The sequence below is a fragment of the Lonchura striata genome, chromosome 1, assembly GCF_046129695.1.
Source record: "Lonchura striata isolate bLonStr1 chromosome 1, bLonStr1.mat, whole genome shotgun sequence".
Lineage (NCBI taxonomy): Eukaryota > Metazoa > Chordata > Aves > Passeriformes > Estrildidae > Lonchura > Lonchura striata.
The window spans coordinates 146,937,217-146,961,787 of NC_134603.1; the positions used below are offsets into that span (position 1 = coordinate 146,937,217).

Sequence of the window (24,571 nt, forward strand, 5' to 3'; positions counted from 1 at the left end):
ACTGCTTTGGAAATGTCATTAACAATACAACCACCTGCCATTTCATTGGTGACTTTATGAATGATTTTGCTGTAGCTAGTCCACCTTCTGTGCCTGCAATATTTTCTAGCAATTGCAGGCATGGCAGTTTTTAACTTGAAAATTAATAGACATTAAGCCTTGAAATCATTAAAGACCCTTCTACTCATGACTTTTTATCCTTGTGCATAGTTCCACTGGCCCTGGTAGTAATAAACTTTTGAAAGATGAGTTTAGCCACAATCCTGCCACATGATATTACTGCGACACTAAATTTCCTCATGTGCTTGCTACGATCAGGTGACTAAAATTTTAACTATCAACCCTGATGATTTTCAGTAGCCTTTAGTTTGTACTCCACACTTATTTTCAGGTTTTTTGTCAATATAAAGAAATACTGTTACCAGGAATTTTCAGATCTTTCACAAATATCAATGAATTTTAAGTATAATTCTAATTTTCCAGAGTTTTGGTTTTTGAGATGTTGTCATCACTTGCACTTCCTCTTGAATATTTTACCTCTATTTGCTGTTTTTGCTTCAGTGTTTTATCACACCCCCTTGTCTTCATGGAAATCCTCTTCCTTTATCCTCCAACTTTCTGGTTAATAGGAGGCTTCTCTTTGACGTAATTTGATTTCATTCTCAGTATCTTCTCTAGGTTTTTGTCCCTGCATGGGTGAATTGCAGGTTTGCCTTCTTATTCCACACTTTTTTCCACCTTCCCACGATGATTTCCAAGAGTGTCTTTGTAGCTATCAGCTAGATAGCTCAAGGCCCATATTGAGCAGGAATTCTAATGCCCTTAACACCAAGCATATTTACCTCCTCTTTTGTGGATTATTATAGACAATATTGCCTTCCCATCTATTTTTGAGTCTCTAACTAGAGTACCATACACAGCCCACACATTTCTTTCTTTCTTTATTTTACACCCATTCTGTGTCCAAACCTTACAGTTTATTTTAGGAGGAAATCTTTTCAAATTGAGGACTTTTGCTGCATCTACTTGGTGAAACTTCATCTCATCTGTGATCTTGTCCTCTATTCTTACATCAGGCTCTCTTCCGGCCCTGCAAAACCTAGTGCTGGCCTCTTTCATCTATCCAGGATGCTTTCTTATTGGCCCTTGGTGGCCTTGCATGCTGAAAAGGAGCTCTGAGAGTCCACAAAATTCTGCTTCTCCAAAGTCTTCCTCACAACTTCCCTTTGCTGTCCCTTCCAGAGGTATCTTTGAGGGCTCAGAGCAGAGGCCAGGCTGTGGTCTGCCGTGGCAGGCAGTGGTGGATCAGTGTTACAGAGACCACCTTGTGTGATGCACTGGAATGGGTTTCACCCCTGAGGGTGCTGATGAGGATATGTGTTAGTTGGCTTTGGGTGGGGAGTGCTCCAGGTTGTAAAGGGCTTCTGGGCCAGGAAGGGAACCAGTTTGAAGAAGTTTCCCTTCCAGCTGTTGCTTAAAATCATTGCTGCCCTCCCATTTCTCTGCAGGGGTTCATCAAATTTCTAATGCCTTGTGTCTCCTGTGTCTTTTTCTGCATGTTTTTTGAGCTTCTCATCTTCATAGAGCATGTCAGGGCTGGTTTTTTCCATGTGTCTCAGATTACTTTAGATGGAATAAATATATAACTACACTTGCAGACTTGATCCTTTTTTTCAAGCAAGTGTTTGAAGCACTTGCCTCAGTTCTTAAAGTTCTTCTCAGTGCCCCAGTTGTAATCTTTATTTAATGCACTCAAAATTCTTAAAGTCTTTCTAGTGAATGAAACACTATGAATATCACTTATTTCTCAAATATTTTGTTCCTCTGGGAACTTGTTTAAGTGGAGAACATCTTAGTTAAGTTATTCTCAATCCCTTTATAAATCAAATCACTGAATATGCATAAATTGAAATGTCTGACATATGAGAAGGAAATATGTCTTTATCAGGTTTTATGAGAGTCTGAACTCTGACTAGAAAAGTAATGTATGCTTTGAGGAAAAGGAAGACAATTTCTGTCTCAAAGTTAATCAGAGTAGTGAGGCATCTGGTTTTGATATTAATAATGAACTGCTTAGTGATTTCTTAGAGGAGAAATGTGAATAAAAGACGAATAAATTCTATGTAGTTCTTATGATAACAGAACTACTTTTCTTACTTAAAATGATTATTCTAAGGAGAACCAGAACGGCTGGGAAAAAAGTAAAGTGTTGAAAGTGATTAATCAATGAACAAGTTTTGAGCCTTCTTTTTGTAACCATTGTTAAAAACAGCAAAATGAGTACCAGTTAAATTTGTCTGATTCAAAGAATCTAGTTTCATTAACCTAACACTATTTGTAATCAGATTTTTTAAACCATTTTCAGTAGCTCTGATGTAGCGTTTCCCACATCAGAGGCCCACCAGAGACATCACGGCTCAGAAAAAAAGAGCAGATGTGACTCTCTGGGCAGAGGACAGTTTCTACCATTTGGATTCTGTGGAGAAGGAAATACTTGGCAAATGGCATTTGTTTGCAAATTAATTGCTGATTTAAAAAATAACTTTAAAGCAACTGTAAATATTTTGGGGCTGAAGAGATCCTGCCTCAGCAGAGGTGATGTTGCTCATACTGGAGGTATCCTGGCATACCTTAAAGGTATCAATAGGCCAAAACCAGCCAACCCCAAACCATTCTACACCTGGTGTGCAATGTGCACCCTTTCCTGACCTTTCTGTGAGAATGTCCTAGACCAGGAATTTCACAATTTTCAGCAAGAGAGAGACAGATTCAAGATGCTTCTGACCAAGCAGCTGCATAACCAAAGTGTCCTTACTTCTGAAATAACTCAGGACTCACAGAAGTATGAATAGTCATGGTTTAAATCCCCAGACAGATATTAAACTTATTATTGTTCAATACTTTGAACTTCTATTTCTTTAATTAAAAAAAACTGAAAATTGTTTGATTATATGATTCAGACTTCAATATCAAGCACTGTAATAGCATGGTTGCCTCTATTCTGAGTGTATCTGGAGTCCTTAATTCTCTGCAGCAGAATATTTTCTTTTTCTTTGGATTTTTTATCCCAAAAGACAACAACGTCATTTTCTGTTTAGGCTGGATCTAAAGAGTTCATGAAGAAAGGATTACCAGAGTAGTAAAGCTGCAGCTATTATTTTGCAAAGCAAAAAAAACCCAAACCTTTACCTGCATAACATTAGGAAGTTTGCCATTTACACTAGATTTGATAAATGCTCTTACTTCTATTTAATACAAGGAATGTCATACTGTGCTATTGAGAAAATGAATATTTGACAAAATTATTTGCAGTTAAACTTTGGCAGTCTCGCAGTTGCTGTGCATGGAGATTGGTAAGCAACCACTGGTTTGGCTTTGTTGAGTTAGTGCTGTGTGGTTCTGAAATGTGTCCTGAAGACAATCAGGAAATTTGTTGTGGTTTGTTTTCTGAGTTTTCTTCCTGATACAGCTTTTCTATTAAAACCTTCTTTACATTCAACACAAACTTTTAGTCCTTTTACAGATTTGGAAAGGAAGAGGAAGGGGATTTACCTCAGTGTCATGTGGAAAATACCTAATTTATGTTAACAGATCCCTTTTTGTGTGGTTTTTAACACCTTTTGGTTTCCTTTACCTTCATAATATGTTGCTTAACCAGATGGGGCTGGATATTAACTACCTTCACTTGCTAAATTTTATTGCCATCTGAGTAGACTTAAAAAAAAGAAGATGACCGGTTACAAAACATTTTGTTGCAGATGTAGAGTTTATACTGCTCAACTAAATCAAAACCCCAGTGGCAGGAGAAAAAGGACTAGCTCCACATGGGTGCTAACAGTGTTTGTCACAGCTGCCAGAAGGCGAGAGGCCATTCTCCATCCTGTCCTTCCCAGCATTTCTGCACATGTGATGTCTGCCGGATATGGCTCAGGTTCAGAGGCACAGTGGTTCTTGCTGTGACTCACTGGACAGTGGGAGCTCTCTGCTCAGTTTGCCAGTGTGTGAAGAACCTGAAGGGCCTTCCTGCAGAAACATGCTGCTAGGGCATGAAAAGTCTGGCAGCAGCACTCTGGCAAAGTGACAGAAGTGGCTAAGTGAAAATCTTTAGAGAAAGATTTATTTTGGTAAATAAGCAATTATAAGTTAGTCGATCGTAGATGGACAGAAAATTTCTGTTTCCAACCATCTTGTGGAGTTACACAAGATTTTGGAAAGCAGCACCATGATTAGCAGCTCAGTGGGAGGTAGGAACAACGTAATAAATTGTAGTAGTACCAAGGTGTGCATCAACCACCTGTTGTTGGGGTTTTGTTTTCCAAAATTAGCTAGGAGAACTCTGCCAGTCTGCTTTGATGGGAAATGGTTTTGTGACCTGAAAACTGAGAGGTAATTCATGTTCCTAAACATCTAGTGCCCTATGTTATCCATGGTATGTGTGTGAGACTGGCAGTCCCAGCGCTGGGTCTGCAGAGCCTGCGCCCCTTCCAGAGGGAACCCTTGTGCCTTAAACACCACTGGACACTTCTGTTGATGACATAACAATCCTTCATTTTTTAACTGCATGAAAGTAGCTGTTAATGTTTGTCTAGTGAGACCAGGGCCTGACAGGCACAAATCCTGTGCTGGTATGGTGGGTAGGAATGTTGTTTGGAAGGACCCTGCTGCGGTGGGGATGGGGACAAGAATGTCAGGAGCAGGAGGGCTCACGGGGTGTGGTGTTTACAGCAGGGAAGCAGCAGTGCAGCTCCAGGCTCCGGCACCTGTGCTCTGCTGCAGGAAGGGCTGAGGCACGTGGCATGGCTGGGAAAGAGGAGCTCTGGCATTGAGCTGGGACACAGGCTGCTCCACTCACTACCAAGTGAAGCTGTTGCTTGAGTTTCCTCCATCCTCCCCCTGTCTTCAGGCCAGCTGAGAAGATTAATGGCAGTGTGTTTATCCGAGGAGGGCTGGCGCTTCGCTGAACTTGGGCTGAGGACAATGGGACGTATCCCTGGTGGCCAAACAGATTTCCTCTGGAACCCGTGTAACGAAGCGATTTATCCCACACGGGGATGGGCCCTAAGCCCTGGCTCAGAGAGACAGCCTTGGCTGGAGCACAGCTGCCTCCTCACCAGGCCTCCCACTCCCCCTGCACAGATGTGGCACCGCGTGCAGGTCACAGCGAGGTCACAGCATCGGGATCGGTGCGAGAGGTTTCAGCAATCGGCTTTTTTCCCAGCAGCGTCTAATCTCTCAAGTTTGCAAAGGAAGAATGGCTCTGAATTGCAGCCTAGGCAGAACCAAGGAAGGAAACACTTCAAAGATTTCCTCCTTTATAACATCCTCCATTTCTCAGAGCTGTTATCCTGCAGACGTGGAGTCCTTTGTGTTTCTCTTGGTGTCAGGCCGGGGAGGGCAAACAGCCAAGGTGACAGAACAGACCCATGGTTCAGCCCATGTCTGGTCAGAAGTTTGTGCCCCATCCAGAAGCCACTGATCTCACCCTGATCATTCATACAGTCCTAGCTCCAGCTTCTGGGTTACTGCTCCTTTTGTGGCCTTTTTTAAATTTAGTTTTTGGAACACAGCTATATACCCTACTAGAGAATTTACAGACTTCCTGTTGAACAGTTCCGTTCAAGATCTGCCTGGACTTTGCTCTCCTTGCTCACGAGGGTGCCTGGGCGTCCCTGCCTGCCCCTGGCAGCCCACATTGGAGCAGAGCTGGCAGCAGGGCAGGCAGAGCCTGCAAGGGTTGGAGTGACATTACAGAGCTTGTAGGATCTTTGTGTTCCAGCCCCTCCCCAGCTGGAAGCAAGCTGCTTCACTCCAGTTTTCCACAGTTTCATACTCAGAGGCATGTGTGCCTCAGATACTTAATACAGGTTGGTATCACACCAGTAAATAGAGAAGGAAAAGGCTGTGGTGACAGAATTAGAATCTTTTCTGGCCACTAGAAAATACTGCAGCCATTTTTGTGCAGTTCAAAAATGAAAAAGGAAAAGTGAGGGAAGGTGAGGAATTAGGAAGGCAGTCTTATCTGTGTCTTAGAAGATGAAATAAAATTTTGGCAATAAAAGAGCGTCATGACAAAATGTGTTTAAACTTATTTAAAACTCTACTAGAAACTACTCCTTTAAATTTTCTTAGACTTTGAGAGAACTTAATTTCGTCATTTATCCAGGACTCTCAGATGGAGATAATTCTAGTGCATATCTGGGCACCTCTGAAAGAATACATCTAAACACTTTAATATGAATATGACTAGCCCTTAGATTTTTAAAGAAAATATTTGATGAAAATATTTGATATTTGGTACATTGGATAGATGAAAAATTAGTATGACTATGTCACAAATGTAAATTTAAGAGTTGTAACAGATTTAATCTTTAGAGCTCAAATGTAACTTTTCACAGCAGCTCCTTCAATGTTCATTTCAATTTTAAAGGTGTTTGTGTAAAGATGGTTCTCTTTTGCAATTCAGAACTTTTGCCAGGCTTTTGATTTCCATTCTCCAATATTCTGTATCATTACTAATTGCTCTTTTAAGTTTGTTGCCACTGAAGCTTTAATGTTGAAAAACTTTAGTAAAAAGAATATTTGCTTTCTTAAGGCATCCTGTTTTTTTACTCTACTCACTTGTCAAGTTCAAGTATTAACTGTAGCAGCAGGGAGGATTTCAAAGACTTTCTTTCCATCAAATGCAGTAGTTATGTGAGAGTTAATCCTGCAGACAACTCCTTTATCTGTGCTGAGTTTCCAATGAAACAGAATTGTGTTCCTTTCTGAGCAGCAAGACAGTTCAACATTAAAATACTGGACTAATTTTAATAAATTAAAACTTTGCAAACCATATTTTGATAATACTTTATTACTGTTTTCATAAGAAATAATTGTATTTAGTACTTTCTTCATAACAAGCAGCAGTGACCCTTCCAATTTTCCGTAAGTGGGAAAAAAAGAAAATCTGGCCTTCTCATCTTACTTTATATTTACATCGGATTTGCACTTAAAAATGATTCAGTAGTATTGCATTTTACAACCAGGATGTGGAGGTTCTTATTATAGCAACTGCTTGGCTTAGTTATAAATAGCAATAGTGCATGTTTGGGGGCCTGAACTGCTGAACTCCATAGGTAATCTGTTGTCAGAACCTATTATCGTTTCAGTTATTGGTGGGCATGAATTAAAGATTTGTTACTGTCAGAATGAATAATGCTTAAAGACAGTACCTGGGGCCAGCCAAGCACAAGGGCTGTTAAACTTGGTGTTGTCCACATGGAAGTAACAAGGTCTCTAAACAAAGGGCATCTGGAAGAATAAAGATGCCAATCACTTGAAGGATTAATGAAAGGCCTGTAATGTGGGCAAAGAGGTCTTGGGGAGAGAATTTTTCTTTAATGAATGTTGGGGTGGGGACTTGATGAGGATTAGATAAGAGTGGTGCTGGAAAGGGAAGAAAGGGAGGAGAGAGACAGTAAATAGGGGTAACTGGGGCAAGTGAAATGAATGAGAGGAGGGAGGGAATGGGGCAGGTAAGAAGGAAATCCAGGTTAAATGGAAGAAGGCCCAGGATTAAAAGTGAAACAACCATATGGAGGGTCCCTGCTGCTTCAGTGTGCCCCTTTGGCTGTGGGGTGTTTTCTGTTTGTTGGGGTTTTCTTTTCTTTGACTCTGCTTCTTGGGACTCCTTTCCTTTTTCCTTGGTGAGAGAATTGCCATGCTCAAAACAGAACATCACTCTCGAGGTCAGTCTGTGCTGAAATGTGCCGTGTCCACCTTGCTACAGCTAAGGTGTTAGGGTGATGTCTGGATTTGATGATGTACCATCCCCTTCTAACTGTTAATTTCAGAGTCAAGATCCAGTTTTCTCCAAAGTAAACTTCTGCCATAAAGAAAGCTATTCTCGCTTTTCCTTTTGTTTTTAAAGTGCTGCTGTCTTGAAAAAAAGAAGTTTAAAGAAAACTTCTGATAAGTATTTAAGTACTTCCAGTAGTGCCAGTAGTGGTGTCATATTTAGTTGGAAAACTAATATAAATGTTCCTCCTGTGTGTTTTTGATTTCTCAGGTATTCTTTCTCTTTAATAATCTTGGAAAACATAAGAATTTTTATATTAATTTCAAAAATTTTGTGTTGATAGGCAAACTTTGGACCAGAAGTATGAAGGTTGCTTACAATATACTACATAAATTAGGCACAAAACAAGAACCAATGGTACGACCTGGAGACAGGGTGAGTATCTCAATGATTATTTGTAATAGTTCAAATCCAATATTGACAAAGAGAGAATGAGGTATTTGGGGTGCTCAGAGGAAATTAGTGAAGTGAAATAATGGGGTGTGGGACAGGGTGCTGAAATCTGCTGTTTTCTCACTAAGACTGATCATTCAGACAGAGGTTTTGAACTGCATATTAAGTAACCTGAGCTGGTACGCCCTGAAGTTGAAGTTGTGGCAGCATCAACAATAAACATTCCCACGGAAAGTGATTTTTGGACATTGAACAACAGTCTGTTTAGCAAAAGCTTGCTCATGGAGCCTGGAAGTGTCATGTGGATAAAAAACTTACTTACTAATGACTTTGTAGCTGTTGAGATGGTCGAAACAAGAGAAGTGTTGTGGAGGACAAAGACAAGCAAAGTCAGCACATTTTGGCAGCCAGTTGAATAAATAAATGACGCTGACTGGTAACAGAGAGAATTTTTCCATTCCTGGTTCTGACTCTGAAGCAGCTACTGCTAGAGGCTGAATCTAAGTAGATGGATAAAGCCCACAGAGAGCAAGAAAGAGTTGCAGAGGTAGCACTTGAAGATGTTAAATGAAGACAAGAACATCCTATGGTTTTGCTAACAATGTACTTACAAACCTACCCCTTTGGCTGCCAAGGCTGGCTTAGCCTGCTGCTCATTTTCACTGCTAGAGTGTGTATAGAAAATTCCACAGGTCCCATTCCAGTTTGGATCTAAGCCGTGGAATGGATATTCCAGAATAAATTTGTCAGAAATGCAAATTTTAGTTCTGCCCCTAGTGCTTAGAGTTTTGAGTGTCTAGCCCTCCAGTGTCTGATAGCAATTCTCAGACTATTGGTTCACTTGATCCTCTTGTGCCACATGTGAGAAACATGTCTGCTTGCATTACAAGTGTCTTAGGAATTCAAAAATGGAAGCATGCATTAATGCTTCACAGAAGGAGAAAAGAGGAAAAAACCCAAAAGTGACACTCCTTCCTGTGTTTCTTTTTGAAATAAATCATAAAGAAATTAACTAAAACATCTCTAGATCCATAATCTAAATTGCTTCCTACAATGGCATTCAGCCAGGACTAGGATTTGAAGACTGTCTTTTACTTGACTTAAAAGTGTATCTCTAAGCAACAGCAGAAGCAGCAAGTTATTCAAGTGTATACATCAAAACAGTCCACCCAGAAATCTCCAAAAGAATAAAGTTCACATGCGGGCAATGTGCATTTCTCCTTATTTACTGTGTGCTGCCTGCCCATCTTTGTAGTCATTTTCTGCAGCAGTCACTGCCATCTCCTTACATTAAGAAGGGATTTGTGGATAGTTCAGGCTGAAAACTGGAAGTTTAGCTAGCACAGGACATGTAAGGAACAAATTGCAGCTCATCTAAAATAAGTCAGCCTAGATTAGAGTGAAACAATGTTTGTAGCTGAGTGCTGAAAGCATATGCTTTGTGTTGTAAAAACATCTTGCCTGGCATCCCTATGTAACAGGAACGTGATCATTTGAGGCAACTTCACATTGAAGATGAGGTGTTACAGCACTTCTGATGCTCTAGGCTGTGATTCTGGCTGTTACACCCCTGTTGTAATAACAAAAAAGCTTTCTGAGCTCTTTGAAGGTGACTTTATTCTACGTAATGTGTGTTGTGTGGCAACACTTAAAGGCAGTTTTGATACTAAATGAAATACAGGCACATATTTCTGGTCTTTTCCAAATGAGAATGTATTTGTTTCCTTATTTTGATATGTATAAAATAGTTTCTATTTTCCCTTTAGAAACAACTTCTGTCATTGAAATCTCTTTTTCATGACTACCATTACCTCACCTTTTAGGTTCTTTGTCTGAGCAAAAAAAAAAAAAAAATGAACCTGCCTGCATCTCCTTCCTTGTTTCTGGTATTATACGTGGCAAAGTGCATTTGCCTTCTATAGTAACTTCAGAAATCTAACCTTGCATCACCCCTGACAGCTGCCTGGAAATTAATCTTGCTCTCTGAAATATCTACTAGCTAACCAGATTCTCATCTGCTAATATACACTGTGTGATTTTGTTCCTTCAGCCCTTTTTGCTTTTGCACACATTATTTATTTATTTGGTACAAGTCTGATAGTGATTAATGTTTTTTGAAGAGGAAGTTAATGCCTCATTCCCACTGGACTTCAGTGAGATTTTTTTCACCTCTGTCAGCTCCTTTTCAAAGATTCCCAGCCAAACCTTCACTGCCTTTATGTAAGCAAAGACCAATGCAAAACCTAAGAACCCTCAAAGTAAATTTTGGAATCTATCAGATGTTTGCTGGGCTCAGCAATCTCTACCATTCCCTCCATGCACCTGGCAAAATCCCTGTATTTTCATTTGCATATAGTAAGCTCTGCACAGCCATCTCCAGCACTTGGAATGTTTAATGTGCAACTGTGCAGATAAAGTAGCAAGGCATTTGCTCTCACTCTAAAGAATTATGAGGTTAAAGTCTTCAGCCTAAAAACTAGAGATATTTTGGACTATTGGACAAGGCTGGTTAGATTTCTTCTAGTTTGAAGAAATCAGGTTGATGATGGAAGATGTCTACTTTTGAAACCATGTAAAAATTCCGGCAACACTTACAATCTTCAGTAACTGAACCTTGGAGCATACATGGAAACATCATGATTTTACTTCAACAAAACTTCAGTGGATGTTGAAGCAGTCAAAACTCAAGAGCTGCTAAGTAGTTTCAGCAAAAGGCAAAGTGCTGTGATAATACACCCCTGTCCTGTGTGTGAGCCCAGAGGAAAGAGGATTGCAATCATTTGCTGTGCCTTTGCACACCGCTGCAGTTGAGTGTGCAGGAGTTACCAGCTGTGTCACAGCTGTTTGGGACATGAGCTGAGAATGCCCAGCTGACTGAACTGAAACAAAATCAGAGAGGATCCAGCCACTAAGGCCATTCACCAGTGAGAGCAGGACTGTTCCCTGCCCTTGCAAGGAGAACTATGGGCTCTCTGAAGTGGCTGGATCCTCAGCAGGCTGTGACCCCTCCTTTCTCCTTTCCCTTTGCCTGTGGAGGATCTCAGGCATTGTCCTGCCTCAGGCAGGGCCTGCAGGAATTAAGCTGCACAGCTCAGCAGCTGCTGATCATTCTGGTGACCTGTGATTTGCTTTGGCATTCTTTTATCCAAATAATTCCCCAGCCCTAGCCCTGAAGCTGTTAAGTTCAAAAAATCTACACCTAGGTTGGCATGTGATATGGCCAGCTCTGGATGTGATGTTTGCTTCTAGATACCAGTTTTTGTGTGTACACAGCACACAGAAACGTTACACTGGGGCAACAAGATAGTCCTAGAACAAAACTGTTGTATGAGGCAAAGTGTAGTGAAACAAAACAGTATATTAATGATTGGCATAATGACATCCTAAATCTGGATAATTTGATTTGGTCACATGTACACTTCAGTTTCAGTAACTTCAAGCAAATTATTACATTAGAATCTAAAATCCTTCTAATTCCATTTACTTCAGTTATTTGACACAGGTAAAGTAATCAGTTAAATCAGAACCAGATGAAAGGTGTTGTCAATGCAGGAAACAATGCAGAATGAAAATATTTAACTACATCCTAAGTGAAAATATTCATAAAATGAATATTTATCAGTATAACTTCCTTCTGATTCCTCATTCATCTGTTATTAGGCATTTGAATAGCTGTCTTAGAAGTGCTCCAATATCATCTGCATCCAAAAGGAAGCATGGAAACTCCAATTATCATTATCTGACATCTAGGATAAAACATTTTTAACATACATCTCTCTCTTTCAGGTAACCCTCGTGTTTCCTAACAATGACCCTGCTGCTTTCATGGTGGCATTTTATGGCTGCCTGCTTGCTGAAGTTGTCCCCGTCCCTATTGAAGTGCCACTTACAAGAAAGGTGGGGAACTCAGTTTCTTCTCTTTACTCCATTTTAGCACTTATGTCAGAATAAATCACAACTGAACATAGCTTTTGAGTACATTTTTGTGGTTAGCTAGCTCTGAATATGAGGAGACCAAGATAGTGCAGTGTGGTTAATTATATATAGTTCTTTCTGTTTTGTGATAGAAAATCTGAAGATGTGCTTGTAGTTTCAACAAATGCAGGTCTGCATGGAAAATGAGAGGAAAATTTTCCAAGAGAACAGCTCTGCCAGTCATAGATGGATTACCTTTGTTGCCTTTTAAAGCCTTCTGGTGTTGGCCACTGACAAAGAATCATTGGCAACAACTGCTGATTTTCCACCTGTCCCTGCAACACAAGCTATGTTATAATGCCACTGGTGCTGTGTGTGCTACTTCAAAGCTGGTATGGAAATGCCTTCTCCTGTGTCTATATGTGTCCCAAAGCTTCTGTCACCACAGTCACCTCTGCCAAGGGTGGCACTTGAACAAATTCAGCTCAGGAGCTCTTGCCACAGAACATGCATCCATAGAGAAAACTGACCACTGCTAATCAAAAGCATTTCACATCCAGTGTTGGTTCAAAGATACAACCATATCCCATATCCCAGAGAAGTGTTAGGAGACAACTAGATCATTTCCAGCTGGAAGGAGTGTTTAGGGGCAGTGAGGGGTGGAGGTGAACCACAGCTGGGTCATTCACATAGATTCTGCAGAATCTGAGGATGTATGCCTTGAAGGCTGTAAATGCAGAAAAATGCATTTATTAATTACAAGGATTGTTTTGGTCATATCCCCTTCATTTACCGTGTCTGGCTGCTCCCACATACCCCTTGTATAATTGCTCTTATATTACTTACCACTAATAATGCTTTACTTTAATTATTTGGTCTGGGCTTGTCCATGCAAAGAGTGTTCTTTAAAGTGAATTGTTCTGGAAAATGTTGACTGAAGCCATGAGGTGCCAAGCAAAGGCCTGAGCAAATGTATTGCCTTGGTCACATTTTCAATACTTCAATTGTCAATCACTTTTCTTTGAAATGTTACAGTATTAGAGTACTCTGAAGCAGAAGCTCAAATCTTTGTTTCATGGACAGGAACCCTCCCTTTCAAATGAAAGCCATGAAAACAAGATTGTAAGCCCTCACAAAGCCTTTGCAGTTTGGGCATCTCACACAGCCAATTAACAGCTCAAAATATTTGGAGATGCATTCCTAAATGAACCTTTCTCACCTCTGGGAAGCTGAGTTGACCTCAACATTTCTCCATTACGATTGCACATGTCCCAGCCATCATCTGGGAATCCACCATCATCATGGTGGGCTCCTGCCATGGTGAAACCAGAAGGTGGCAGGGAGAGAAGGGCTGGGATCAGGAGGAGGGGGCAGTTGATAAACGTGAAGGAGGAGAGAGATGGAGGGAGGGAGTGGATCAGACAATGAGAGACCATGATGCAGCTGAGCAGACTTAGAGAGCCACTCAGCAGAAGGAAGGACCAAAGGAAAGAGGAGACAGGATGTGCCCTAACTTAAACTGTCTGAGCTGGAAAGGCCATGCAAGGGGAGGGGATGGGACCTCAACCACCATATCTGCTTTGGGGAGTAGGGTTGTGCTGTTTCATGTGTAAAATGCTGCATTTGAGAGCACTGAGAGGTGGACATGACTATAGAATGAGGATGGTGATCTTAGTAGAAATGTTTGCATTGGGCTCTTGTTGTGCCTTCACATCAGAGGGCAGTACATTTAGCCTGAGGCAGTTGCATAACACAGGACATTATTTTGATAAAAACCACAGATTTTATATGCATCAACAAAATAAGGACAGCAGAATATGTACATTTTGAGAACTTACAATGTACTCAAATGTGTAAATCCAGTTTCATTCCATGAAAAAAATAAAGAACATGGTTTTGAGGGTTAAAAAGTCTAATATGTCTTTCCCTGTTAATATTTTCTGAGGTTTAATGACATTTTAAAGCACATAGATAGGTGTAAATTTGATTTATTTTGAACATCTGATACCACATCCACCCAGTAAACTATAAAATCCAGCTGTCCAAGTAAATACTCTGTGTCAAATGAAAAACTTACCCTAATTTGGCTGCACCTCCTGGGTATTTTTTAAAAAAATATGTATCTATATATGGATATATAAATATACACTTACACATGTGAATATATATATATATATATATTTATATTTATATTTATATAAAGGAATATCTAGAAACTCAGACTGTTTATATTTTGCCACAGTGTTTAAATATCAAATTAATAACACAATAACAGAGATGTCAGTTAAAAAAGCAACATGATCTATACTCTATAAATAAAGCTATGCAATCTCACAGCATATACTATATCAAATATCTTTGCATTTGTTTATATGGAAAGGCAACTGGAGTGGAAACAATGAGATGAAAATCACATTCTGAGTAGTCCCAGAAAGAATACCTCTGCCTGGTCAAATGGCAGTGGATTGCTTTTGGCATCCATGGGAAGATGTCATTCCTGTCATCACACAATGGCCTCAACTGTTATTTTATGCTTTCCCATTATTTGTTCTCTGTTCTGTATGCACCAGTACATTCTGGCAGTGGACAACTTTTGGGTTGCTTTCTGGAAGACAGAGATGTGAACTAGCAAATAGACCAGCAATTATGTTTTATATTATACTATAGGCTTACAGAATAATAAGCTGATACAGGATGAGCTATTTCAGGCAGTTATGTTAGCAGCCATTTTTAATATTAAAAGTTTGTATTAGCAGCTTTAATACTGTTCTATATTTTCATAAAGAAGAGTTATTCACAGCTCTGTGCAGAATTTTGTCCCTGGAATTTTAAAACTGAGTGGTAATTTTTGCAGCCAGGTAGACTTTTGCTTTACAGATTACTCTGCAGACATCTGTACCCACATGGAAGTAGCAGCTTTTGCTTTACCAGCATATAGATTTTGTGTGTATTCCCTTTTCTTTGTAGCATAACTGTTATTTTTTTAAGATTTTGACAGGATTTTTTTCCAAGTTCACTATTAGGTGAAGGTCCATCTTGCCTTGCTCTTTCCTTCTGCATCCCACCTTTATGTTGACAGAGTACCTAGAATACCCCAGGACTTCAGGGGATGAGTGACCTGGCATCTAGGATGGATTGTCCAGCAGCCATGCAGCATTCTCCAGTTTTATTCCCCAGAAAGCTTCCCAGTGTTTGGCAAATAAAAATTGGAAGTTGGAAATTGCAATTCCTGCAGCATGGTGTTGGTTCTTTAGATTTGGGACATTCGATCTAAAATTAAAACCCAAAATTGCAAACTAACTCTTCATTCTAAAAGCAGCAGTCAGGAGTTCTGCAATTGTTGCAACAACAGAACAAGCAGAATTTTTATTTCTCCTCCTTTCCCTGAATTTAGTACCATTGCAATGCCTTTATCATCAGCACCCCCCAAAATTGTTAGAGCTAATCCTCATCCCTTCATTTATAGGCTCTGTTCTCTCAGAATGGTGTCCCTCTCTAAAAATTTGCTTATGTTTCCCAAACATTAGCAAATAATGTGTCCTATACAGCATCTCTTCCTTCAGAACTGCCACTTATGTTAGTCCTGTCTGAAGCTGGAGTGTTGCAAACTCTTTCATTGCATGTGTGATATGATGTGAGTTGCAAACTATGTCATAGAATGTGCTGTCAAAGTAGATGAGATGGGAGTTTCAACATGTTGAGTTCTAGTTCAAACAGTGATTTGCTATGTCCCTCATGAAAAGATTTTAAAATAAGGTTTTGATTTCTTTTTCTTTATATTTTTTTAGGTCAATGTTTTTTTCCATTTGATCGGTGCCATGAAAAATATTATTATTCTGCTCTGATACAGTCAGGGGAGCTAATCAGTTTTAATCTAAAAATAACATTTTGTCCTCCAAGCACATTCACAGTTATGCTCAGTCACATGCTGTGAACATAGGAAGACATTTATCCCTCACAGATCTTCATGGCCTCCTTATCATTGGCAGAATTTGTAGCTTTCATGTGTGACATGAAAGCATGTAAAAATTAATTTCTCACTCAAAATGCTATTTCCTAGCCTGTTAGATTTAATGCTATGTGTGCTTCCAACAGGCATTTCTGTGCTTTTCCAGATGCTGGCTCTCACAATATGATTGGAAGAATTGTGTAGTCATAGGAAATCTGGAGATACCTACTCCTGGACACTTGAGTTTTTTTTTTAAATGATACTTCATACAGGGTAAAAACTGTTATTGAGGAGCTCCTTTTATTAAATCCTGAGAAGTTATTAAAGCTTTTACACAGTAGCCAGGGTGGTATATCTCTTCCATGACAGTGAAATTGTCCCAGTATATCTTTCTTTGAAAGAAGAATTCTAGTCTGAAGGAAATACACCTTGACATCTTTCCAAGTGTTTCAGGGCTCAAGATAAAATGAGCTTTGCTTTCTCTCAGCTTTACTCATTGTAGGTCTGTAGTGTGCCAGAAACACTGGAGCTCTACATGCTTTTGAACATCTTTTGACAATGCATCTCTTTCTCCCTGGATTTAAAATATGTATAAAATGTTTCATATACCCTTTTCAGTGGCACAGTCTTCTAGTCCCTCCAAAGAATATAAGTTCCATGAGCCCCACCTGAGCCCCCTGTGCAAACTGCTGGGCCCTGCAAGCCCTGTGCCTGTCCATCCCTCTTCAGATACTTCAGCAGGGGAGCACCAAGAAGTCCTTGCTGAGTTTGTCACAGTGAATCTTAGATCCTTTGAAGTCTATGTTTCCTTATTATATTTTCAAGTTTAGGAAATGGTAATTTCCTGGAAAGAATATAATATTTCATGCAGTGTCCACTGCCAAAAATAATCATTGTCTTGCTTTTATTAAGATTTTTGGATGTTAAGGTGCTCATAGTTGCAGATTTCACATGCAAATTGCAGGCAGATACCAAAGCTGTTGTCCAAGGATACAGTTAATTTCTTTGTCATAAAGCTGGTTATGAAGATTGGGTCTGCACGGTGTTTAATTTCTACTAAGGCCTTTGTGTTTTTAAAAAAAGAAGGGTTCCTTGATGCTTTTTCAGTTTTGCCTCAGTACTGGTAATGCTTGGCCTTTACATCTGATCATTGCCCTGTTTGTTCTTTACCAGCAAATTTTTGTTAGGGTAAGGGCACTGGAGCTCAAATAAGCATTGTAACAGAAAACAAGATTAGTTCAGTCTGTGATGCTCCACCACATAATTCTCATTTTGAAAGCAGTCTGGGATTTGCAAGTGAGCAGAAGTAACCTTTATCAGCCAACCTTTGCACAGGCTGTCTCTTCCTTCCTTATTAGATAAGGACATGCACTCTCACTCACGGAGACAGGATCATAACTGTTTTCCTTCACACAGATACTCTCACAAAGCATTATAGAAATGACATTAACAGCATGCTGAAATGCAACCACACGTGGGATTTTTTTTATCCTGACAATGAATTATCACTCTGCAGCAGGAAGAAGGCAGTTTGCCACCAAGTACTGGTGAAAACCTTTAGGGAACCTTTAATAAAAGTCTTTAGAGAACTTTGAATGGCTGCCTACAGCAGAGAGGATTTCTGGCTTGCTTCATCTGAAAGATTGATCTCTCTAGGTGTGTGCAGACATAGTCTAAAGCTATGAACACCTCAATTTTCATACCTCAGCAAGTGCTGTGCCTTCAAGAAATGTAAAGTGATAGTTCCAAAGTCAGCAATTGGTCTCAAACTTCATGCTACAATACTTCAGCTCTGCATTTTGCCTTCCGCCTGCATTGTGTGTTACTTCAGACTGTCAGTTGTGGAGGATTTGACAATGAGCATCTCTGGCAAGTCTCTCCCTGTCTGCAGTTGGGACTGCATTCAGTTGTTTCACCTGGTCTCCACTAGCTCCCTGAGGTTTTTCCTACACCCACAATATTCAGCAAAATAAAGTGTTCATGGCAAGTGGGGGGGTTGCCAAGTAGCAGATAACCAAAATAGCAAGTAACACTTCTGACAAACCAGTGTGTCCTGAAAATCTATTCCCTTCATAGGTAGGAGATTGATTTTACTTAGAGGGGAAGAGGATTTGGGGGTTTTGGCAGAATATTACTTGGTGGTGTCTCTTTGCAACTTACAAAGTAGTTTTCACCATTGCAACAATTCATTTCACATTACTCAAAAGGCAGGCCAATAGTTTGTCTGTCAAATCTGCAATAATCATTGCTCTTAAAGTCAGTAGCCATTTTTGTGGTCCACATGTAAGCTTTGACATCCTCAGGCAAAGGATTGCACTTCTAGCTCAAACTTCATTTTTCAAACACAAGTTTTGCCCAGGGTTCTCACTGTTCTGGGCCTGTCATGCTGAGGTATGAGGAGCAGCAAAGACTGCTGTGTTTACATGGTTGAGTGTGTAAGTAACATTGTGGTATGGCTGTGTGATGTATAAAGGTGTCAGGTCTTCCACCTCCTGTCTGTCAGTCCAGTATCCCAACACCACTTGAAGAGTTAGAAACAAATTCTTCTGTAAGGCATCAGTTATCACAGAATAACCTGTAGGGGGCAAGGGATTCTTCATGTCTGTGTTCTCTGCAGTAGTTTTAGATTCTGTGTCAGGATAGAACCACCAGAAACAGGCAGAAGGTGAGGATAACTGCTTATGAGGTGTGGGAGACTGAGACTGAAGGTGGAATTGATGGACACCAAGTCATTGGGTTCATACTGCAAAGTCCTCAGCTGGAGCTCCTGTGGCCCTTGAGAAGAGTGTCTTTCACAGCACCTCAGCTTCAGCATCTTTATTTGCCTTTGTCTTGCAAGGCAGGATTTATTGCAGCCACCAAAGCATGGTGTGGGGTTTGAAGGTCTGTGAAACACACTGCCCATGCCTGGTGAAAGTCTTCCAATCTCCTGTGGCAGTGTCATATCACATGATTGCTCAGTCATGTTTTCCTTACTGTTAAAAGAATATCTCTTCAGAAAAGGATAGGGTGAAGATTTTAATGCTGTTTGAGGTGGGTTGTTCTGATGTAAAGTAGTGTGCTATTACAAACTCTTACATGTGCATAGATTGTGTTAAGAAATCTACGTATATGTGTGAACTGCTACAAATGAATGATTAATATTTATGTGGATATCCTCTAGGACAGTTGATATGGCATGAGGGAAAGTGTAGTCATTTTTTCTTGTGTTATCTAAAAAACACTACACTGTTAAGACAAGTTCCTTTTTTGTCTGTTGTGTTCTTTTGCTGTGAGAAGAGTTTGACAAGTGTTTTCTTAGCTGATGCATCCCCCAGGGCCATGGTATGCTGATGCTTGAGGGTCTACACTTTCTACTGTTTTCCTTGTGTTAGATTTCTTAATGGAATTTGTTAGGTTAATTTCTGTTTACAAAGCTCTGCATTAAATGGAATTTCATTGCTAGAGAATTGGCATTTTTTTGATATAGAGGTGAAACAGTTTGTGGCAATCTTTTATAGGATATGCAGTTACAACTACATTGTAATTTAAAATTGAGATCAATGCCATTGCTGCATTCAATTATAAATTTTATATGCCTTTTTAAATTGGTAGTTATAAATTCATACGTATATTAGTAAGCATTTAATATTAAATTTAATGGGAAATTTTGAGTAATGGTAGTATGACTCTGATATTTTAAGGAACTCATGACCTCCCTTTATAGGTGACAGAGTAGCAGGTCTCAGAAGCTGTCTTGACCAAGGAGTGGTGTTCTCCATGGAGCACTCCAGCCTTCCTCTTCCTGCCATTCCTTGTGAAGGGCCCTCAGGAGAGCCATCCCTCCTGCACTGTTCAGGCACCCATTTCCTTCCTCTGAGCAGACTCCAAGAGTGGAGACAGGGTCTCATCCTCATGTAGAACCAGGATTAGATCTTGCTAAGTGCTTGTCCCATAGGTTTGACAACAGAGATGTGAAGCAGCTGGCATGAGAGTCAGTGAGGACAGTAATTAATGCTGGACAAAGCCCATTAAGTCCTGGAAGCCCCACTGGTGCGGGTATGGTGGGACCAACAACATGCTCTCCAAAGTGCTGTTCATGGAGATACCAATATTATTCTCTGTTTTTCAAAGAAAACTCTCATTGTCTGTTTTTATATGGGCAAAAATAATACACATGCTTAAGATTAAAAAGCCTTGCTGAAAAAATACCTTTTCATTTTTTTCCTGGTTTTAGAAACCTTCTGGCTATAGTAAGCAAAAGCAAATGCAATAGTTCTGAATAGGAGGAGTTAAATAGCATAGACTTTGACAGATCAGTTAATTGTCTCACATCGCTTGCTCAGCTATCAAAGTTATGATAATTGCTGCCATATACATATTTTGAAGTGGTATGGAAAATTAAGCTTTTGCTTTTCCTCTGTTCTCATTGCTTCTCCATTTTAGATGGTTTTATTTGACTACACAAAAATTGCATTAAGAATTAGTCAAGCTCTGGAGCTTTGTTTCCATCACAGAATTTTGCTTTGAACAAATCAATAGTTTAAAGCAACTATTCCATATTTCTGGTTGTTTCCATTGTTGAATGTGCTCTATGGCTGATTTGATAGATATTTTAATTAGATCTTTTGAGTCTTTTTAGGTGGTTTTTAGTAGAATAATTCTGTGAAGAAAGGGTTAAGATTTTTATGTGCATTTACATTTATGGCTTTGCTCTATTGAAGAGCCTGTTGGATAGATGTAAATTTCATAAAAGAGTAATGACAAGATCTATACATAAAACAGACATAATGCTGTTGAAGCACAGCATCTCCTAAAGAACAACTATGGCCTAGGCTGGGAAATCATTACATGACTTCTTAATCTCACTGCTTCTATCCCCTTGATGAAAGTAAAATGTAATGATCTTACTCTAATGGGCACTTGACTGTATGTAGTGCTCCTGAAATGTGCCTGTAACTACTCAATGAAATGGTTATTGACAAATCAGGTTAGGTCAACATAAATAGGGAAACTCTCACCATTGTACACCCATCATAACATCATAATGGTTAAAAGCTTTCTGCATGTGGAAGCATCTGTAATCCAGATTATTTCCTAGAATTGTCACAAAATCACAGAATGGTTGAGGTTGGCAGAAATGTGTGAAGGTGACATAGTCCAGCTTCCCTGCTCAACCAAGGTGCCCAGGACTATATCCACAGTAACTTTTGGATATCTCCAAGTATGGAAACTCTACAACCTCTATGGGCACTTTGTGCCAGTCACCCTCCCAGAAAAAAATGGTGGTTCCTGATTGTCAGAGGGAGCCTCCTCTATTTTGGTTTGTGTCCATTGCCTCTGGTCCTGTTGCTGAGCAAAGTAAGGAAAGAACCTGGCTCCATCTTCTTCACACCCTCCCTTCAGGTGTTTGTACACATTGGTTAGGTCCCTCCCTAACTATTCTCTTCTCAAGGCTGAGCAGTCCCAGCTTTTTCCTCTGAGAAGAGATGCTTCAGTCCCTTAATTATCATAGTGGCTCTTTGCTGACTCTCCAGGAGCTCTGTGTCTTCTCCTTGGAAGCCCAGAACTGGTGCCAGCACTGGGGATGTGCCTCGCCGGTGCTGAGGGGGAGGATCCCTCCTCAGCCTGCTGGCAGTGCTTTGCCTCACACAGCTCTAGGATGCCATTTGCCTTCCTCGTGCCAGGGCACGCTGCTGGTTCACACTCAGCTTGCTGTCCACCAGGTTCTTCACCAAAAAGCTGCTCCCCAGACTGTTCTGGCACAGGGGTTTGTTTCTCCATAGGTGCAGGACTTTGAATTTGCCTTTGGTGAACTTTATGAGGGCCTTGTCTGGCAATTTTTCCAGGGATCCCTCGGGATGAAACAACCTTCTGTCAGATCAGGCATTCCTCCCAGCCACTTGTCATTTCTAAGAGATGCAACAGCAGATGCCATCTGATGGTTTCCACTGTCTTTATGATTTATACTTCTACAGACAAGAGGATACCTATCTTATGGAATTCCTTTGTCAATGTACAGATGAGTTTTGATAGTTACCTAAAAGGAAATCAATTTTAAAAAAAGAGACTGTTTTCCTCTCAAGATAACGTACCCGAGGACAGAAGTGCTTTCAGCCTGTAATCACTTCTAATCAATTCTGTGTATTTTGTCATCTCTTAGGATGCAGGAAGTCAACAAATAGGCTTTTTGCTTGGAAGCTGTGGAGTTACTGTGGCCTTGACCAGCGATGCATGCCATAAAGGACTGCCTAAAAGCCCCACAGGGGAGATACCACAGTTTAAAGGTAACCTAGCCCTAGTTTATTGTGGCTCTCACTGGTCATTTACTACAACAACCTGCACTTGTTTAGTGGCTGTGGGTGAGTGTCAGGCCTGTGATGAAACCCTTGCCACAGGAGCAGCCGGGCTGCTGGGACACCGCTGTCCTGGTGTGTCACTGTGGCACTGATGGCTGTGCCAGTCTCATGGAAGGAGAGCAGCACCAGTGCTCCCAATCCAGTTCTCTGCTGGCTCAGCCAGGCTGCTGAGACCATCTGTGGCCACAAAAATTCAACCAACAGACTTAGGACTGTAGTAGATGAGAAATGTTCATACGATTCACTCCTTTAGTGAAGTGTAGGGACAGTAACTTCTGACAGGGGAGTGTCAATGAAACTGCTGGGCTCAGTAACAGCTTACGCTGCCCAGCCATTCCCTCAGGGCCTGCCTAAAAACACCTCAGTAGCTGTGTTAAAAAGCAGTTCTGCAAAATCTTCTTTCCCATATTACACTGAGGTTCAAAGGAAGCAATGTTTTGGTAATGGTGACACAGACTTTTCAAGTATAAAACTCTGGCAGGGAAGGCTTTTGTCCTGTCTTATCCAGCAGAAACTCAACAAAAGCTGGCTTTTGTTTGTACCTCAGGCTGGCCAAAGCTGCTGTGGTTTGTCACAGAGTCTAAACACCTCTCCAAGCCACCTCGTGACTGGTTCCCACACATCAAGGATGCCAACAATGACACAGCTTACATTGAGGTGAGTTAATGAAGATGCATCTTCTTCTCAAATCATTACATATGGCACTCTGGATTAGGTAAACATCATTATTCATTCAGTAGTCACAGAAACAAAGAACATCCTGGTTTAGCTTGTTAATAAGTAATGTTTTTTAATAAATTCAACCAATACTGATTTCAGAAAAGTCAATAAAATGTTAAATTGTATTCTGGATGTTTCTAACATAAATGTTTTTATGTGGCTGCTGCAGTGTTATATTACATTTGCCTTGTGCAATCTTAGTTCTGTTCAATGTGGTCTTGCTCACTAGCCTTGGGATGGATGGATGACAAGGTTCACAGTGAAGCTTCAGTCCTTGTATCACAACCTTCATACCCTTTGAAAAAGAAAGAATTTCTTGTTCAAATGCTTGCCTGTCACTTACTGCTTTATGAGTCACACTACCAACAAGAGAACTGCATCAGGAAAGGAAAGTTAGCAATGCTGTTGAATTAATTTTTTTCCCCATCATTTTCTCCCCCTTCTGCATAGACTCAAATGCTTTGAATTCAGTGGTGTTAATATTGAATTTAAATTATTCTTCAAAATGACTAAGTACAAGTGAATGGACCAAAGGTGTTTCCTGTCTTTGTGCAGTCAGGACGCTGGGCTAGAGAAGCAGAGATGTCTTCACTCTCAATCTTGCTGATTATCTTCATCATGGAGAAAGATAAATGTTTCATTTATTATCTGTCCCTGATCGTTCTCAGACACTTACATAACGTTACAAAAATTATTTCAATAATCACCAATGGCCTCCCATCTCTTTTCTGCTGCTTTTTCATGAGTCTCAGATTCTCCTGATCAAAGAGCTTGTGTATTTCAGACTGTATACATATAGATTATTATCACAGCACCCAGCAAGGATTCTGCAGTTAGCTCTTATCACATGCCTTATAAGATGCAGAAGGGAGAAGCTGGAGTTTAGTGGTTGGCCTATAAAATCTAACATGTAAACACTGAACAAATTGAACTAGGTTATTCTCTGCTAAATCCAGCCAGTCCATTAGTCACTGACATGATCAGAATTGTTAGAGTTATGTTTCCATAATGCCTGTTTTCAAACAACACATGGATTTCAGATACCAAACCTGGGAATCTTCAGTCAAAAGAGAAAGCTTATCTGAAAAAAAAAAAAAAGCCTTTTTTTTTTTTTTAAAAAAAAAAGAAATGCCTCCAAAACTCCCCAGTACTGCTGCCTTCTTAAAATAGAGTCATTAGATATGTCCATCTTTCACCTGCAGAGGAAACACTTTAAACATATCTATTAAATAATGGAAATATGGCAATTATTTTACACTGACTTCCCCTGCTTATTTCTTTTTAGTACAAAACATGTAAAGATGGAAGTGTGCTTGGGGTAACTGTGACAAGGATTGCACTGCTGACACACTGCCAAGCTCTGACCCAGGCCTGTGGATACACAGAAGGTACAGAGTGTGCTCATCATCCTTAAAACAT

The 24,571-nt window shown here is 40.2% G+C and overlaps 1 protein-coding gene across 5 annotated transcripts in view; it reads left to right on the forward strand.

Annotated features, from left to right (window-relative positions):
* Nucleotides 1–24,571, forward strand: part of DIP2C (disco interacting protein 2 homolog C) — a 307,518-nt gene that overhangs the window by 204,674 nt on the left and 78,273 nt on the right. For all 5 annotated transcript variants that reach the window (XM_021528799.3, XM_021528801.2, XM_021528802.3 and 2 more), the window contains 5 exons: nt 8,121–8,212; nt 12,017–12,127; nt 22,237–22,360; nt 22,980–23,089; nt 24,438–24,540. In XM_021528799.3, coding sequence (XP_021384474.1) covers nt 8,121–8,212; nt 12,017–12,127; nt 22,237–22,360; nt 22,980–23,089; nt 24,438–24,540 — 540 coding nt within the window. The remainder of the gene's footprint in view (nt 1–8,120; nt 8,213–12,016; nt 12,128–22,236; nt 22,361–22,979; nt 23,090–24,437; nt 24,541–24,571) is intronic.